The 13,249-nt window shown below is 41.3% G+C and overlaps 1 protein-coding gene across 1 annotated transcript in view; it reads right to left on the minus strand.

Annotated features, from left to right (window-relative positions):
- The window catches only part of FHDC1 (FH2 domain containing 1), a 38,252-nt gene that overhangs the window by 18,525 nt on the left and 6,478 nt on the right, over positions 1-13,249 (minus strand). Inside the window, exons 3-4 of the mRNA XM_074823004.1 lie at positions 7,418-7,479; positions 6,746-6,848 (exon numbers count right to left, since the gene is read on the minus strand). Coding sequence (XP_074679105.1) covers positions 6,746-6,848; positions 7,418-7,479 — 165 coding nt within the window. The remainder of the gene's footprint in view (positions 1-6,745; positions 6,849-7,417; positions 7,480-13,249) is intronic.

Raw genomic sequence — 13,249 nt, forward strand, 5'->3', positions numbered from 1 at the left:
GTAGGATGGGGTGTGAATGTCAAAATGCAAAAAGCTTTGGGCAGTAATCAACCCAAAAGACAGTCTGCGTAATCAGCCTTAAAGCAGAGATGTGCTCACTGCCTGGTTACACTTTCTCCATCCCATAGTAGCCATCTTAACCCCCACTGGTTTTGCCTTAGATTCAAAACTACCTTTATAAGAAGCAGCAAAGAAGCTCACCTGACAAGTCCAAAACCCAAACAAGGTGGAGGATAGTGACCCATTCCACAACAGGCAAAACAGAAACACAAAAGAGTTATAAGGTCCTTTTCATCCTGGAATTCAGCTCTCCATACATGTCTAAGTTTTTGACACAGGAGGTGAAGCCCTCTGTTAACTTGACCTTAAAACAGTAAATAGTCTGGGGAATAGCTAAGGTAAAGTTAGGACAACAATTTATTTTGTATTCCCTCTTTATTACAAATTTCATAATTGTAAAAGACCAGTTATTTTACCATGAAGCAGGAAAAAAAAAATTATCTGACTGAATTGACACTACCTATAAACTAAAAGAACAGCTTCTGAACCCCAAAGCTAAAAATTACTGAAGCACATTTTGGATGGCTGCCCCTACACAATCCAAGGGAGACTACTCAAAAGCCCGTGGGATTTGCCTCTTCTCTCTGCAGCCATGTTGTTCAAGTCTTCCCAAAAAGAACTGAGATTCTCTGATGGCTCCTAGAAGTGGGGCTCAAATTCAAATACCAAATGCAGCCAGGAACTGCAAAGAAACTATGGGGATAGACAACAATGTTCACTATTAATCATGTTAACAGATAAGAGTAGATAGAGGAGGTTTATAGTAGATCTAGTTGACGAGAAGCTCAATGTGACCTGTCAATGTACGCTCACAGCCCAGGAAGCCAACCGCACCCTGGGCTGCATCAAGAGAAGTGTGGCCAGCAGGAAGAAGAAGAGATTCTCCCCCTCTACTCTGCTCTGGTGAGACCCCACTCGGGTCCAGCTCTGGGACCCCCAACATAAGAAGGACATGGACCTGCTCAAGCGGGTCCAGAGGAGGCCACGAAGATGATCAGGGGGCTGGAGCACCTCCCCTGCGAGGACAGGCTGAGAGAGTTGGGGTTGTTCAGCCTGGAGAAGAGAAGGCTCTGGGGAGACCTTATAGCGGCCTTCCAGTACTTAAAGGGGGCCTACAGGGAAGATGGGGAGGGACCCTTTATCAGGGAGTGTAGGGATAGGATGAGGGGTTATGGTTTAAAACTGAGAGAGGGTAGATTTAGATTAGATATAAGGAAGAAATTCTTTACTGTGAGGGTGGTGAGTCCCTGGCACAGGTTGCCCAGAGAAGCTGTGGCTGCCCCCTCCCTGGAAGTGTTCAAGGCCAGGTTGGACGGGGCTTTGAGGAACCTGATCTAGTGGAAGGTGTCCCTGCCCATGGCAGGGGGGTTGGAACTAGATGATCTTTAAGGTCCTTTCCAACCCAAACTATTCTAGGATTGCATGAATTAGTCTGAGAACACAAAGAGCTAAAAAACATGGTTTATTTTATAATCACAATGAAATACCAGTTCTGGCCTTGATCTTCTCTCTTCAAGTACAACAAAATCTTTTCCACAAGAGTATGCAGCCACGTACCAAGATATGGCAGCGTAACGTATACATGCAAGAGAGCATAATTACATTGTATGCTCCATTCTGTATTACTCAAATTGGGTGCAGAGCTACTAATTTAATTTTTCATTGTATTTGTATATGGAATATGCATTTGCACTGTCCAAGCATGCCCATGCACACTAAATCAGATTTTAGATACAGAAGGTTCTCACATACGTAATTTGCTTCATTTTAAAAACAGTTATGACACAGAGAAAGCCTGATCTTTGATTTGATTTGTGAACAATTGGAGTAGATATGCCTATTGCAAGTATCTTATTATTCCTCACAGACAGGAAAGCTACCGAATTCCTGCCACTCAAGTTTTCAGCCATTTTTGAGATACCAGCAGCACTTGTTTACAAGTAGTAGGATTTTACTTTATGGCATAAAACAGGTATATTGCACTCCTATAAAGAATCTTTGAAGAAGAGTGTAAATTAGTACACCACTCATCCTCATACATGCTTGTAACTATTTTCCCACATTCTGATCAATTAAGTCAAATATTCCCCACATTACAAATAAAAAAATAAAGCCAAGTGCAATAGTCCAGAGGAGTAAACATTTTCTCTGTGTTTTTTTCCTAATATTTCCATACCATTGCAAACATTCAGGGCACTAAAGAAAAACAGAGTTAAAAAATACCAAAATCCCAAAAGGCATCCCAGTGGAATCCAGCTACAGGGGTATGTGGGAAAGCAGCTAATATATTAGCTGTGGAGGCACCATGGGGCACATGCCTGGGCAGTGGCAAACTTTTATCAGCAAATGATAAAAATAAAAGGAGAAAAACCTGCAGCTATCGTAAGGGGTGAAAAAGGAAGCAGGAGATGAAAGCTATGAAGGACAGTCAGCCATATACAGCACTGGCTGAGGAAAGGAGGGGGCAGTTAACTACACAAACATGGTTTGAAACGGGTAGAGCTGAGAGACAGGAACAATTCCAGTAAAGCAGGTGACAGATGACTAGGGTTTTAAAACAGAGCATATGAGCAAAGGACAGGCTTGAGACATTATAAAGGAAGTTAAGACATTGTGTTGATAACCTGGGCGTGCATGTGTGTGGGTGAGCTGATTAGCAGTATGATATGGTCTCTTCTGTATATATTTAAAGTACAAATTCTGGCTATTCTAGCTTGTTAAACACTGGACTCGCTCAACTTTTACCAGTCTGGGCCTGCTGAAGAGTGCAATGATATGCACATAAAAGCAGCTAAAAGCTTCTCCTCTGCTTTGGTCAGGATGCCAGTAAATGACAGCTGCCAGCCATTTTAACAGGGTATCGTTAAGAAACAGCTAGGAATCTTTTTAGAAGTGGTATAGCAAAGAAGGCCATTGCTTCAGTCAAGACAAAGGCTCTCTGGAAAAATGAGCTGTGAAAGGGATGAAGCAGAGGAGATTCCAAATGGTCATTCCTTCCTCTTACAAAACTGCTAACCACAGTGAGATACAAACAGCAGGCCTTCTAACAAGGCTTACAAGGAAAATCAGTGATCTTATCTTACTTGTTAATGTATTGAGAACTTTTATACCTTTTCTTGGTCTTTTTTTTAACCACTGTATGACGGCTCACCTCGTGCCACACCCACAGCCCTGAACAAAACCTTGAGTTGAACCTTGCAGCAAGCTCCAGGTTTACCAGCTTCAAGAACTTGTCAAGTTTTTCAAATTAAACATTTGAAAATGCCCAAATGTTTTCAGTTTGACAAAAGACCTCACCACAGTGCCAATATTTCAATAATGATCTTATTTAGCTTGACAAAAACATCCAGCAAAGAGCCAGTATTTGCTATTTATATACAAAAATCTCAACTGCTTTCATAGAAAACAGGTAGAAAATTACTAGTACTGACACCTATTTCTGCATGTAAACAGAGTTGCCACATTACAATACTGCAAAAAGAAAGAATAATTTTAAAGACAAAAGATGTTAAATGTATTTGTTAGCCTGAGTACTTAGCCTCCACTGTCAAAAAGCTGTTCCATCTCAAAGATGTTGAAATGTCCATTGCGTGCCTGAGATAATATGGACTGAAATGATGTAAAATATGTCACATACGTCAAACTGGTGACCAGGGGAACATTCAGGTAATGTGACTATATATCACAACACTTCTAGATAAGATAAGATTGAAATATAAAGCTAGTGTTTATTCACAATAGATAAACTGTAAAGGTTGTTGCTAAAAAAGAAGAAAAGTGATGGTCTGGAGTAGACCTTTCTACAGCTATGACCAGGAAAGGTGTTCCTCTCTCTCTCCTTTCTCTTTTACAGACTAAAGGTTTATGGTACCATATAAAAGTAGTAGACATCTCCAGACACAGTTATTGGGGTGGAGCACATGCCTGGCAGGGGGCACTTGTCTCTCATTCCACCTGCAAGACAACTCTGCTACTGGGAAACGTGACTCTAAATACCTGAGCTCTGGAAAAGAAGAGTATACAAAGTGGAACTGCAGAAGCCCCCCCATGGTTACACCAAGACAGTTAACACTGGTAACTAAATAACTAACTTTTTAGGATCTGACTGCTTAAGTCTCTGTTCAAAGTAATTCTCAACCCCTACAACAACAAAGCAGGTCTTTAGGAGAACGGGAAGCCTTGTTGAGGCCAGGTGCAACATTCTGCAGGGACAGGCCACCTTGCTGAAGCTATCTCATGTGATACGACAACCAGATCAATAAGAACTTAGGGACTATTAAACAGAATAGGGAACAGCAGAACAAATAACACCACTTCACCTGCTATCTCTACTGATTTTGGATTATTCGTATGTGGAGAGGGACTGTATAGTTCTGATGGCTTTCCCTTAGCAAATGGTAAATCACTACTCCAGAAGACAGGTTATCAGACTAGGAGGCAGATAACAAACTAACAAAAAAGAAGGGGACGTACAAGGAGAACAGTGAACATACATTCAGGAAAGAAAATGCTGAGAAAGATGAACAACAAAGCTCTGAGGCTCCTAAAGAGAAAAAAATTTTTAACTGACCACACTAACATTTTAAGAGCCACAGTAGTAAACAAGCTATTGGACCCACTTATTCCTTGAACACTTGAAGCATGAGGACACAAAGGCACTGAAACATTTTTCCATAACAACAGAAGCACACTCAGGATCTGCTCCCTGTTCTGCCACCCCCCACCCCCCACTCTCACAGGGAAAACTCCCAAGAAGTTAAACAATTACAGGGAGAATAACAAAGGGAAAGGGGGTCTTTCCTTTTCCTGATGGCAAGCAATGAGATCTCTGAAGCATGGAACTAATTAAAACATACAAATACCTGCACGCTTGGAACAAGACTCTTTCCAGCCTCCCCTTGGGAACAGCAACAAATCTGATGTCTAATGCCCCTTAATTTCTAATACCCCTCTGCACCATAAAATCTCTTCTATTAATTTCTCAAGTGTCTCCTTAAAAGCACTTCTTAAGTGCTCTGGCCCCACTATCTTGAGGGGCAGGCCTGTAGTCAAATCATCTACTAGGAAATAAATATACCTTTTCACTCTTAGCAACACCTACTGGATATCTAAAGCATCTAGCTGAGTATTGCAAGCAAAATTATGATAAAATTGAACAACTTACATTACAATTCTAGCTGAAATATTTTCTACTTGTTTTCTACTTGTAAAATAACAACCAGAAAGAGGAAAAGAAGAAAAAAAAAACTTTCTTTCAGTCTAATTTGCTGAATATACACAAAGTTAACTAGGAGTCACTTTCTTTTAAGTTCACTGTTCCTTCACTGTTCTCCTCTGTTTGACTCTTTCAGAGGAGGGAGATAAATTCTGTTTGAATACAGAAATATGTACTGAAATTCAAACAAAGAGAGAAGGGGAAAGAGTTTTGAGCACCCAGAATTACTGTCACCTCTTTTTTTTTCAGATTAATTACATTTCAACTTGTTGATATCCCCCAACTCTAAAAAAGTATGTGTATCAAATATTATAACATAACGCAGTTTTTACAAGATTCCCTGCATAAGCAGCCCAATTTAGGGTTATATATTTGACAGCAAAATAATACCACGTGTTTTGCTGTTGACTGGATGTGAGATTTGCTGCTGCACAGAGTAAACAGAGTGCTTTGACAGCATGACCTTGAAGTGGTAAAGCATGCCAGTTGAGGTTGAGCTGTATGTGGACGTTAATTAGCAATTTCCCAGGTTTCAGCCATCACTTTGACGTGAAGCACTCGAGCAATTCTAATGCTAATTTTGTCAAGTTTGTGGTATACATTTCTCTCAAGTACATACAAACGGGTCAGTGCAAATACATGAGCAGACAAGGAACTGTGCATCATTAAGCAGGGCTCCCAGGTCAGCCGATGAAGCTTCACCTCTTTAATCATGTGAATGGACTTGGAGGTTGGGACCGGGAGGGGAGAAAGCAGCACTTGCATGTTGGTGGTATGGTGAGCACGGGGACATTGCAGACAGTGCTGCTGGTAATTCTGTGCCTTCTAACATGTCTCCTTTGGAGCACTAAGCCATATTAGCAAATTCTATGGGTGCTGCACAGTGGAGCAGCCTTTCTGCCCTGTTGGAAACCAGTGACCCAGGCACAGGAGCAGGCGGATCCCAGATGCACCAAGCAGGCAGCAGACCAGAATGGGAGAAGAGACAGTAGCATAGGGCTACCGATACTCAACTCGCAGGCTCTGCAATGGGAAAGCATGAGGCAGGTGCCAAAGAAGTGAAACTTAATTTGTTTGCATTAGGATATACTTTGATTCTGACCTTTCTAGCCGCCCCACCCCGAGCAGTTATCTGCAGAGAGGAGGGTTCCAGGTCTTGCTAAAATGTTTATGGGACAAAAGGGACATCATAAAAGACATCAGAGAAACAAAAATACCTTATCACTACTTTCATTAAGAAGCACCTTAAAAATAGGTGAAATTACTGCATGTGAAGGGAATGACTACACTGCAACCTCAACACCACATGTCAAATGAAGATTAAACCTTTGCACTCAGTGGTTTTCTATGCCCTGGCCTCAGGAAGGCTTTGGGACTCCTCTTTTACAGACCTTCCTGTTGGAATCCCAGGTAGTAGAATTCTAAAAAAAAAAAAAAAAAAAAAAAGTTCCATGTAAAACCGTTATTTACCTCCTCTGCTTCTGGTAATAATTTAAGAAATTCATTCAGCAGTTCAGAACCATAGGGCTCACTTCTTCCATGATAAATATCTTCAATGATGGATTCAGCAGACCTTGAAAAAACAATTGAGCATACACATTTCTAACACTTGCAGGGTGAATAGTCACACAAACTGAAAAAAAAACATGCCTGGGCTACTCAAAGGAATTATAATGAGGTTATGTATCAGCATCCACAGCAGCACTGTTCTAACACCACTTTCAGTGATGCCTTTACTGAAAGGCAACATTATCAGTGCATAAAGATAGCATTGAAACAGCTTGCTCTTAAAAAAATATCGTCAGCTCACCCCTTTCTATTTATTCTTTTTAAAGAAAGGAAACCAGTGAAAAGCAGCTCTCAGAGTATTACGTGAGGTATAAGGGTTTCCCTTAACTATACCTGAAAACTCACTTCAACTGGTTAATAGTAGCAAACTCTCTATGTTTGATGCTAAGTCATAACAGGACTCAAAACGAAACACACTAGAAAACAAATTATGAAATGTAGTCATGACAAACCTGTATAGAACTGTAAACTCCACAAGGAACAGAGCACAATGTACAACACTTTTGATAAGAACTACACAGAATTTCACACATCTGTAGCTTGCACTAGATGCATGGAAAAACCAACTCTTACTTTTTGAATTGTTTGAGAAATATCCCAATGTTCATACTTCTTTTTGCATCCAAAATGGAAACCTGAGAGAGAAAGCAAGAGAAATTAATCTACCAGTACCTAAGAAAATAGTATATAATGCAGATATCATTTCTTAAATTGCTACAGGTAATTGTTTGCAGTTGCCACCAAATCACAGGCCAAATGAATACAGAGAGTCACTTCTTATCCACAAAGATAATATATTACAGAACTAGTTTTTGCCAGGGAAATACACAGCACACCCACAACACCTTTTTCCAAGTGAAGCAAAAAAACCCCATAGCAACATTTATAAAAGGAAGGACTCAAGATAAGTTCTATTTCATTACAAAGTAAATCTTGCTTATTTCACAAGGTGACATCTGAAAAGTGTTTCTTATCAAGTAATACATTGCATTGCATTTGAAGGCCCCATGGTTAGTGAGCAACACACTTCAAAACCCACCTATTTCAGAGGTTTTGTAACAAATGTGAGGATGGGCTTTCTAAGCAGAGGTCAATATGCACTACTGACTTAATTCACGCAAACTAACAGCCATGCTGATCCACAGAAAGATAAGTAAATCAATCTTGAATCAAAACCTGAGACAGATAATGCTCAAATATGTATGTTTCATCTAGAAGCAAACAGAAACCCATAATAAAATAATAGTCTCCCCCCACTTTATATTTTGAAGATGAATTGCTGTATCATCTTATGTGTACAATTCTGGAGATTAAGCAGAGAAAAAAATTACTTTTTTTCCCTAATTACCTTTTTATTTTTAATTGTTTTTATGGTAGTTTTTTTTCCTAAAACAGCATACAGGTTCAAACCTGAGATGTTTGCCCTGTTTTACTGAATCGTGTCCTTAAGGTTAAAATTCTACCTCAGCTATTTTGGTGATAACAGCTACAAACGTCATGAGATTTACAAGGACAAGAGAATTGTTTCATGTTAACAGTGTCACCCAACTGCTACAACAAATGAACTGAGCACACACAGATGTTCAAGACTGCTGTTGGACTCACATGATGTTTGAGGTTTTGACAACTGGAAAGGTGTCTTGACCTCTGCGACAGTGCACGAATTAGAAATACATATATAAATGCAATGCTGGCATCGTCACAAAATTGAATTAGCCTGTAGTCAGCTGGTGACAGTGAAAATATAGGTATGATTAATGTGCTATCCTCAACATACACCCAGGAGACAGCCTCCTCATCTGCTGAAAAGAGTGAATCAAATTAAAAAGTTTTCTGAAATTTTGGAATTTCCTCTTTTCTGAAACCAGGAAAGACTAGAAAACACAGGAAATATCAGCACATTAGTTTTAATTAGATGACTGCTAGCCTGAAGCCCTTCAGTTTTAGCATATGCAAAGATAAGAGGACAGACTGTGGTTTATTCTCCTGTTATCTTAGGAGTTGAGAGGCCCCCAACAGATCATTAAGGGTAAGTCCCTTAACATGGGGACAGGTTCAGCTATCTCTCCCCCTGCAGTATCTAATCTTTTTCAACTGTTTTACTGCAAGGACCTCTCACTGACCTCTCAAACTGCAGCTCCAGTCTCCAATTGCTCTGGTCACTCCTAATCTCTGATTTCTCTGTACTAGTTTAAGCCTATAAGCTTTGCCATCATCATTTGGCTTTTGTTTGTTGGGTTTCTTAAAAGCATGTTCACAGTTAACATTCTGTACATATAATTTTCAGTCACAGGCAGTAACTGTTACAATAAGACTGACCATCAGCTGGGTAAACCTTTGGTTTCCATGGCACAACTCAGATTTACAGTACAACCTCAAACAAAACTAGTGAAATTTTTAACATCTTCTCTTGAAGACAAACAACAGATGGCAACATATACAGCTGCATTTGCCTTATCAACACAACATACAAATGTCACAGGGGTTCTTAAGTACAAGGATCTTATACACACTTCTTGCTCTGTATATGACCGTACTCTATTTTTTCTCTGATTTCTTGTTCAAGCACACAATTAAAACACATGGCTCAATTTTTGCTCACTCTTTGCTCGGTGTCCACTTCCAGATCATCAAAAGTGTTTGAAAAAGCTGTCACTGCTTAGCTACCTTCAAGGAGTTTCCAGATGAGAGTGTGAGGAGGAGAGAAGGGGAACCTGGCAGATATTCCATAAATACAAGTTCTTACTCCTTGCAGACAAATACGGTATCTTCCATCTCACATTCAGTTGCATATTAGATTCACAATCTTAGCCTCAACATCTGTTCATAATGTCTACTCTTCTTCCCCACCAAGCTTTCATTCAATTTTGTCCTTGCAGAAAGCCATCTGCCTATGACTTCCTACCAAGCCGTTGCTTTTTACCCTTTAAACATTACCCCAGTTTTTTATAAATTCTGCTCAGTCTGCTCCTATCTCCTATTCATACACACCTTCAGCACTGGCGCCAGCACAGCATGTTCCAAATCTCTGTTTGCCACCCGAATAGATTTTAATGTGCTGTCCACTAGTAATACCCTTGGACTTCTTGACTCAAAAAGTTACACTGGACTGTAAGAATTGAGAACAGACTCTCCTAGTCTCACTGGGATTCTCTATACCACAGAAAACTCTCATATGGTTTCCTGTTACTTACTTTAGATAAATTCAGGAGAGCTTTCTCCATTCTCATCTTCTTCAACTCTCCTGCCAGAGGAAACTATTCAATTTTTGTTTATCCTACTCTAGAAATACTACAATTCTCTCAGATACTTTTCACCATCTCAAGACCTGCACTTTGCCAGCCAATGCAAGTGTCACTGCCTCACACACTTGCCACCTCTCCTTCATAAACAGTGCAATCTTTGAAGCAAGGACAGCCAACTCACTCATGAATCTACTTCTCATCACCATAGTATTCAACTCAGCATATTTCTGAAATCTGCAGCAGGCACAGATCATGTGGGGTAATAACAGCATCAGTTTGACAAATGTCAAAATGTCACTGCTGGTTTAGATGTATTAAGGAAAGGGGAAAATTAGCTTGAGTACCATGGTGAAGTTGTGATGATGGTAAAAGGAAATCTACTCCTGAACTCTGACACAAATTTGCAACCAACACAAAAGATTCAGAGAAGTGTTCTGGGAGACACAAAAAGCCCCACACCAATACTGACTTTGTACTGACTGCAGAAATGCAACAGGAGTTTCTTGCCGTGAGATTGTCAATGAGGAACAGGAACATAACAAAGGGGATTTATGACAGATCAGTGAAAGCAAAACACCATATATATTCTCTGGATAAGAACAATGAGGTTTCACAAGGTGGGATACAGTTTACAAACTACAGCAAGCATGGAACTGCCTGGTGGTGCAGGCTGGGTGCTGGAGGTTAGGAAGGATATAAACACCTTCCTGCTTCAGCTTCCACTGGACTTTACAAGACACTAACCATCACTGTCGAGTTTAATATTTTGGCGTCTATTCTCAGAGCCGCACACACTGCCTGGAGTGGCTGAGGAATGGTACACTTCCACAGCACGGCAGAGTGAACCTAGCAGCTAGTGAACCTGCAGGGCTGTCCCGCTCCATGTCATCCTCCCGTGCCACATTCCTAGCCTGCTCTTTCCCTTAGGCAGGCACTGGTACTTATCTCATTGTTTTTTTGTTGTGTTAGTCCTCTGCCGGATTAACAGGCTGAATCAGCTCTCAAGAAGGTGGAATGAGCATCAGAGCCAGCACAGAGAAGACAGGGAGAGGGCATGGCAGAGAGGGGAGAAGAGACATCCTGTCCATCCCTTCCATCTTCCTTCTCTCTCCTCCTCTCACTAGCCCCTTGCACAGGCTCTGGAATTCACTGCACTGTTTCGCAAGCCATTAAAACTCACTAAAATGGCAGAAAACTACTCCAGTAGAAAAAACACAAAAAAAATCGCAACAGCATTCTGCTGAGCTACTTAGCTGTTTACAGAGGGTCCAATGACTGCCCCAGCCAGCGCACAGGTGGGGGGAGGTGAGGGACAGGAGCAGACGGACAGTTCGAAGGAGAAAGCAAGACCAGCTCCCTTTGCAGGCAACAAGCTGTACTGCTCGCTCCGCTGCCAGGCTAGCTACAGCCTAGGTGAGTGTATGTTGTGCCACGCTGTGACACCACTAAAAGATGGGGAAAGTAAATTGGTGTGCAAACTTAACTCTACTCCCCCTATTTTTCAGAGGTTCAAATTACATGAAACCATAGGGTAAATTAAGCCTTTAGTCAACAAAACATGTTAATTAATCTCCTAAGGGTTTGGTGAGGGATTGTTTACAGAAAGAAAAGTATTTGCTTCAGGAGTTTGACTCAGATCTCAAAAGGGACTTCTGTTATGATGATGTTTAGTGCTAAGCCTCCAGAATTGGGATGCAATAACCTGAGTTGGGCATCTAAACTCCCTGTACAAATAACTGGCAAGTGAGGAATTAAAAGGACGTTCAATATTGTAAGCTCCTACTTACAATAGTAAGAATGTTTCTTCCAAAACTGCTCATGATTATTCATAATCAACAGCGATCTTTGGAGAAGGTATGGAACCCCCATCTCCACCACAGCATCTGGAGCAGTGCCCTCAACACTGGCTGAGGAGGCACTCTTCACCACTTCCACTGAAGCTATGCCACTGCACCGAGAGGAACCCCGCTGAGCCAAAAGAGCAGACTCTCCAGCCCCGTGCTTTTGTACAGGGCTTTGGACACGTGCTAGGGTTTTTTGGATTTGGATCAAAGTGATACTTGAATTTATGCACTTGAAGTTATCTTGAAAATTTGTTGTTGACATACTACACCGACTAGACTAATTCCACTATTTAAACTACAAAGAACATTTTTCACAGCTAGACCATAAAGCACTTTCTAAAATCAATTCTGCTTTACACAAAAGGAATAGAGGTACTGAAACACAAAAAGTCTTGTCCACCTGCCCCTGCCAGGCCAGTGACACAGCCAGGAACAGAACTACAGCTTCCTCAGCCCCATGCTAACACGCTCCCCACAAGGTCACATGGATGCTGTACACCTCCACCTGCCCCCCAACTCCTTTGAACGTCTGTAGGTTTTACTACAGAATAACCATCATACATTAAAAGAAGTGAGCAGCAGCTGACAGCACTGATGACGGAAATCACAAACATTGCCTGTGCCTCAAACCTCCATACTCTTGTTGAATGATGCCTGTAGTAACGTTAGGCATGTGAGCTGTTGAGTATCTGCACTTCCACGCTTCCAATAACACAGCTCTTCATGATTATCTCCTTCCCTCCTTTGCTAAGCAGCTAGTACTGCAAAGTCCATTAACACACAAGAAATTGCTCATCGCTGTCTGACACACTGCTGCGGCATGCTTGACAAAGCTTAGCAACAGAGTTGAACGTTTTGTCACTCAAGGAGCATACATAACTCAGAGGCAAGTACTGCTGCCTCGCCACCTGCCATGTGCAAAGGCACCGTGGGAGCCCTGAACCAGGGTGGACCCACATCAAGCTGTGGAGGTGCATCGGACCACCGTATCAGCTCCAGATGGATGATCAAAAACATTAACTTGTAGCAAGGCAATTTTTTGTTTCCAGAGCACTGTTTCTTGGAGAAACCCTTGTTTTGCAGGCCTCTACTTTTAATCTCTAACACTGCTCTTAACCTCCCCAGGATGCCCTGAGTTTCAAGCTGTACATGAAAACAGGAGTTCTGGAGCACGCTGGGGTTATCTCTGCCCCAGCTACTGTACGCTATGGGCCACATTCCATTTATTAAACTTATCATCATTTTTACTATAGCTAGATTTTCACCACGTGACAGTCCTGAAGGAGGGAGCTTCTAATGAAACACGCAGGGCCAGA

Source organism: Strix aluco, chromosome 4, assembly GCF_031877795.1.
Source record: "Strix aluco isolate bStrAlu1 chromosome 4, bStrAlu1.hap1, whole genome shotgun sequence".
NCBI classification, from domain to species: domain Eukaryota; kingdom Metazoa; phylum Chordata; class Aves; order Strigiformes; family Strigidae; genus Strix; species Strix aluco.